The sequence below is a fragment of the Egretta garzetta genome, unplaced genomic scaffold, assembly GCF_000687185.1.
Source record: "Egretta garzetta isolate BGI_Z169 unplaced genomic scaffold, ASM68718v1 scaffold7, whole genome shotgun sequence".
In the NCBI taxonomy this organism is placed as follows: Eukaryota; Metazoa; Chordata; class Aves; order Pelecaniformes; family Ardeidae; genus Egretta; species Egretta garzetta.
The window spans coordinates 3,133,374-3,139,226 of NW_009260350.1; the positions used below are offsets into that span (position 1 = coordinate 3,133,374).

A 5,853-nucleotide genomic window follows, 5' to 3' on the forward strand; every position below is an offset into this window, starting at 1 on the left:
GCCTCAGTCCTTCAGGGTGGCCTCGGAGACACCCTGGGCCAGCAGCTCGGCCAGGACGTTGTCCAGGTAGTTGGGGTCAGGGTAGCCGTGGCCCGTCAGGTTGGAGCCGAACTCGGTCTTGTGGTGGATCTCGTTCCACACCACTGTGTCCGACTCCCCCGTGGTGTTGGAGGTGCCAATGGTGAAGATGAGCCGCCGGTCCCAGGCCACGATCAGCAGCTTCAGCACCTGCGGCAAGCGGGCACAGCTGTTGCTTGCCCACCCAGCACTCCAAGCCCTCCTCTGGCCCAGCCCCCAGCACCCCAGGGTGCAGGATTCAGCCCCGGCATAGTGCCCACATGGTGCCACCCTTCACTGTGGCACATCCCAGCCCCACCCTGGCACTGCTGCATCCTTCCCATCCCTTCTTATCCCTTCCTATCCCTTCCCTTCCCTTCCCTTCTCTTCCCACTCCACCCCATCACATCCCATCCCACCCCATCCCATCCCATCCCATCCCACCCTACCCCACCCCACTCCAGTGCCATCGGGGACGCTCACCTTCCTGCCCTTCTCGTTGTCGGGCAGGTAGCAGTGCCGCGGGAAGCCACGTGCCGTAAACTTCTTGCCGGGATTGGGGTGCTCCGGGCCCTGGGTGGGATGGCAGCAGGGTGAGCAGGTGGCACAGGGTGGGGGCACCCAGCTGGGAGGGGTGTCCCCAGGGTGGCAGGTGCAGGTACCTCACCTGGATGCCGGTGGGGATGTCGTAGACGATCCGGATGGTTTTGGAGTCGGTGTAACCCGGGAGGGAGTGGGGGATGAGGTGAAACTCCATCTTCCCGGGTGGCTGCGTGCCCGTCTTCTCCCCGTAAATGGCCTTACAGGTGGGGCACTGCAGGCTGCCGTCCTGCGTGGGCACCCAGCCGGGCATCAGGGACGACACCCGCCCTGCAGCACCCACCACAGGGATGGGTGACCGCAGTGGGGAGGTTCCCCCAGGGGGGTCCCGGCTCACCTTGTTGCCGTTGTTGTACATGGCCAGGAGGCAGAGGAGGTGGTACATATGCCCACACTTGCCCAGCTTGCCCACCAGCTCTGGCTTGATGCCCCTGTGGCTGAGGACGCCCTCGTAGCCAGAGGAGGTGACCAGCCGCTCCATGCAGATGGTGCAATCCTGCTGGGCACAAGTTGATGGGCACCAGCACCCGGGTGGGATGGGGGGGTCACCCCCAGCTCTCTGCCCACCACAGGGGGCTGCCCATCCCCTGCCCACACCAAGCCCCATGCCCAAGCCCCGCAAGCCTCCAGCAGCCCACGGGCTCACCCAGGGATGCCCACTCACCTCATCCGGGGGGTTCTTCACCTTCTGGATGTAGCGGCGCACCACGTCCTCGGGGGTCTTGCCTGCCACAGGCAGAAGGGGGGATGGCATCAGAGCCTGCCCATGGTGCCCCCAACACCCTGCCACCGGGACGGGGACAACACCAGGAGGATGGGGTGCCAGCATGTGGCACGGAGGACCCATGGGCATCACCCCAAAACCCTCAGGAAAACCCCTTGGGGGGCCCAGCCCCGCAGGCAGCAGCACCGCCCATGCCTCAGTTTCCCCTCTGGCAGGGGCTGGCATGGCCGAGGGCACACAGGGACACCAGCAGCTCCTTACTCTTTTTGAGATGCTTCTTCTTGGTTTTCCTGCAGATGCCATTGACCCCGGGCACGGGTTTGATGTCACTCTTGCTGACAGGTGGCGGGTGCAGGATGGGCTTGGGGGCGCGGGTCAGGCAGACGGGCAGCCCAGCGGCGCACATGAGGATGCCCGTCATCCCTGCGCCAGGGGAGAGGTGCTGTCTGTCCATCCACCCAACGCCCATCCATCCCTCCCCCCACCTGCCCCACAATGTCACTCAGCAGTGGCAGGACCCCCCCCTTACCTGCAAGGGCGGGATGGACAGGGCCAGTGCCGTTCAGGTTCTTGACTGGGAGGGCTGGCACCCTGCACGGAGAGGGGATGGGGCTCAGCTGGGCTGGCAGGCTGGCACTGTCCCCCCCCCTGCATACAGCATGTCCCCAGGGCAGCGTCCTCCCCATGGGATGCATGGCAGGGTGTCCCCATGCCAGCCCTGAGCGGATGCTGTCCCATCCACCCAGTGCTGTGTCCATCCTTGGGGACCCAGTAGTGCTGGGGACATCACCTCCTCCTCAACCCGGGGCAGGTGCCTCATTGGGACATCCCAGTGGTGATGCCCGATGTCCCACACCCCCATGGGGACCATCCCCGCACCTCGGCACCTCACCCATCACCTTGGCCATAGCTCCCATGCCTGGAGAGGACCCTCACCCCTCCATGGCTGCCAGCACCAGGACCCCCGGGGCACAGTGCCTCCCCCCCTGCTCACCCACACTGACCCAGGGCACCTCCCATGTGCCTGTGCACCCACGTGTGCACCACCCATGGATGGGTGCGGACCCACATGTTCATCCGTGGCCGTGTGTGCAGCCGTGTGTGCACCCTTGGCTGGGTGGGCACCCATGGCTGGGTGGGCACCCGCGCATGCAAGGCTGGGTGTGCAGCTGGGAGCGCAGGCAGATGCATATGCAAGCAGCTCTGGGGTGGGAGCTGGGGGCTCATGTGCAGGTGCGTGCAGGTATGGATGTGGGGGTGGACAGAGGGACGGATGGACAGATGGATAGGTGGAGAGAGGGAGGGAGGGATGGACAGATGGATGGCCAGACAGATGTGTGGCTGGGCAAGTAGATGGACGGATGGAAGGAATGGGGCACGCACTGGGCTGGAGGACAAGCAAGAAAGCTCAGCAGGAGAGACCTGCACGGTGCCCGAGTGTTCTCCTCACCAGCCCCCGCCAGCGGTGTCACCCCCTTCCCCGATCCCAAAAGCCCCCCCATGCACCCAACCATCGCGGTGATGAGTTTGGCAACGCCCAGCCCCACATGAGCCAGGGCTTGCAGGTGTTTTCCCTCCTGCTCCCAAAGCTGCCCTTACCCACGCCAAGGCAGGGGCAGTGGTGGAGGTCCCAGACCAGCCCCCCCCAAGGGCCTCCTGGCCCCCCTCCTACCTGTCCATGGGGATGTGTGGGATGGGGCCTGCGTGCTGGTAGGGGGACGGGGACAGTGATGGGGACCAGGACAGGGCCTGCTTGGCCCAGCACCCAGCATGCGGAAGCGAAAGCAGCACGTCAGCAGGGGAAGGAAACACGCCAGGACCTGCCCGGGGCTCAGTGAACCTGCCTGCCCGCCCCCGGCCCCCACCTCCCAGCCCCAGCTGGGGCCCCTCTGCCTCTCCCTGTGCCCCCCAGCCCAGGACCGGATCCTGCCCTCCATGGCAGGGAGCTGGGAGGGATGGGACAGGCTCTCCTCTTGTCCCCTGGGACGGCTCCGCTGCAGCCCAGGGCGCTGGCTCCCCTCTGGGGGGGTTCTGAGCAAATACACCGGGGCCAAATCCAGACCAGTTCCCACCCGAGCGAGTGGCACCGGGGCTTTCCCACGCCAGCAAGCTGCCAGCTGTGCCATTGCCAGGTCGGGCTTGGGGCCATGGCCACTCCTTCCTGCCCCTTGGCTGGTGACAGCCTGGTGCCGAGAGCCCCGAGGGGATGCCAAGCCAACCCACCGAGGGGCATGGCCATGGGGTCTTGGGTGCCAGGACAGGGTCACCCACCGGGACACCCCACTGGGGATCCGCTCATCCACCCGGATGCTCTTGTCAAGTTATTCCCATCCATGTAAGGGACACCGGGGCTGTGGTCCCCACAACCATGTGCCCCCCAGAGACCTGCCTGGTGGCACCAGGCCACAAGCCAGGGTCACACACCCCATGCTGGACAGCAGGGACACAAATCCCCTGGGACCGGGCACTCCATCTCCTCCAGCTGGTGTGGCATGACATGGCATGGCACGACACAGTATGGCGTGGCACAGCATGGCATGGCACAGCATGGCATGGCACGGCATGGCGTGGCATGGCATGGCACGGCGTGGCACAGCGTGGCATGGCACAGCATGGCACGGCATGGTATGGCATGGCATGGCATGGCGTGGCACAGCGTGGCATGGCACAGCATGGCACGGCACAGCGTGGCACAGCATGGCACGACATGGCATGGCAGGGCACGGCGTGGCACAGCACACTGCACAAATGACAGCAGCCCCTCGGCAGGGCCAGGGGTCCAAGGGACCACCCGGGATGGGCCAGCAGCTGGGGCTGTCCCTCCTGCAACTACGTCCCCAGGGCGGGGAGCCTGGGGGTGACACCGTGCGGGAAGGGCTGGGGCTGCTTGTGCAAGGTGACAGCAGGGGACAAGGCACCTCCATCTCCCCTTCCCCCCCCCCCCCCCCCGCCCCCGACTCTGCCATGGTGCAAAGTTGCGGATTTGATTTTCACGGAAGACTGCCATGTCCCCCCCTTAAAAAGCCGAGTTAAAAATACACAGGTCAAGAAACTCGTCCACCTGAGCAGACAACAAGCCAACCCAAGCTTTCCACGTTTGCACTCCGAATCACCCTTTTTGACAAGCAAACTCGTAACCTCCCATCTGACAGGTCAGCCGAGGCGCGCCCAGGACCGTTTCGCACAGACCAGCCCCCCGGAGCCCCACGCTCCCCTTGCCGGGGCACCCAAGACCGTTCTATAAGTGACACCGGGAGAGAAGCCAGGGGGACGCGGAGCAGCACCCCCGCTCACAAAGTCCCAGCCCGCGAGCCCCGGGGGCCGCGGGACACCGCGTCCCGCCGCCCTGCTAGGGGCAAACGCCCCTCCAGTCCCCCGCAGCCCCTCGCCCTTGGTCGTGCCACCCGCCACTGCCGCCGTCCCTGTCCCTGTCCCCGCTGGCCACAGGGCCGCCCCAGCGAAGGTGCTGCTCTGGCGGACAGCACCCGGGTAGAGCTTGCGGCGTTGGGAAGCCAGGATGGCGTTGGAGGCGGCGCGGGGGCTGTTGACCAGCAGGCACTGTGGGCAGGAGCAGGGTGTCCCCGTGCTGGCGCCCACCGGCCACGACTGCGACTTGGGAATGGAACCCATGGTGAGGGGATACGCCAGGTCCATGCGACGCCGGAGCCGGCGCTTGCGTTGGGTTTGCCGGTTCATTTGGGACATGCTGCTGAAGTAGATGAGGTAGCAGAAGCCCAGGGAGGAGAGGTCCAGCCAGGGGTGCTGCTTCTCGTAGGCGTTCTGGATGGTGATGCAGATGTCCATGTCATAGGGGGTCCAGGAGCTGTTGTCGTTCTCCCATTCCCACACGATGCCCTTCCCTGGGGCCGAGGATGGGTCGTAGAAGTTCCTTCGGACGGGGCGCATGGTCCCTGGGGAGACAGGGGGAATTAGCGCCCACAGGGTTCCAGCACCCCGGTGTGCTGGTGGAGGGAGCTGTGCCTGCACACTCATGTGTGCGTCCGGTTCCCAGTCCAGCACCCTGCAGGGACAGGGATGCGGAGGCATTTTGGGGTGCAAGCAGCCACTCTCGCCCTCCGCAAAGCACCCCAGGGCGCAGGAAGGGCAATGGGCACCGCACCCCAGCAGGCAGCACCAGCCCCCCCTCCACCAAGCAGCGGCAGCCACGGTGTGGGATGGATCGATCCGCGTGTCTGCAGGGCCATGCCTCCCCGGGGACTCGTCAGGCTCAACAACCCTCCATTAGCGGTGTGGGCTTGGCTGCCGGCCGGGTTGCCGGCGATTGGGATCACGGCCCTGGCCACCTCGATGCTGCTTGGCCCCCAGTGCCTTTTTCCATCCCTCTGGTCCAAGCCCATCTCCACCTTCCCTGGCCAGGGTCTCCCCACCATCCCTGGGATGGGGGGAGCATTTCCCGGTCAGGAGAGGTTTCCTGACAGCAGCAGCAGCTCCGGCCGGTGCTGGCAGTCACC

At 65.8% G+C, this 5,853-nt stretch overlaps 1 protein-coding gene across 1 annotated transcript in view; it reads right to left on the bottom strand.

Moving 5' to 3' along the window:
- Positions 1 to 3: 3 nt before the first annotated feature.
- Positions 4 to 5,853, bottom strand: part of DTX1 (deltex E3 ubiquitin ligase 1) — an 11,884-nt gene continuing 6,034 nt past the window's right edge. Inside the window, exons 2-10 of the mRNA XM_035898375.1 lie at positions 4,676 to 5,292; positions 3,054 to 3,130; positions 1,911 to 1,972; positions 1,643 to 1,804; positions 1,322 to 1,383; positions 995 to 1,153; positions 725 to 886; positions 541 to 630; positions 4 to 228 (exon numbers count right to left, since the gene is read on the bottom strand). Coding sequence (XP_035754268.1) covers positions 4 to 228; positions 541 to 630; positions 725 to 886; positions 995 to 1,153; positions 1,322 to 1,383; positions 1,643 to 1,804; positions 1,911 to 1,972; positions 3,054 to 3,130; positions 4,676 to 5,292 — 1,616 coding nt within the window. The remainder of the gene's footprint in view (positions 229 to 540; positions 631 to 724; positions 887 to 994; positions 1,154 to 1,321; positions 1,384 to 1,642; positions 1,805 to 1,910; positions 1,973 to 3,053; positions 3,131 to 4,675; positions 5,293 to 5,853) is intronic.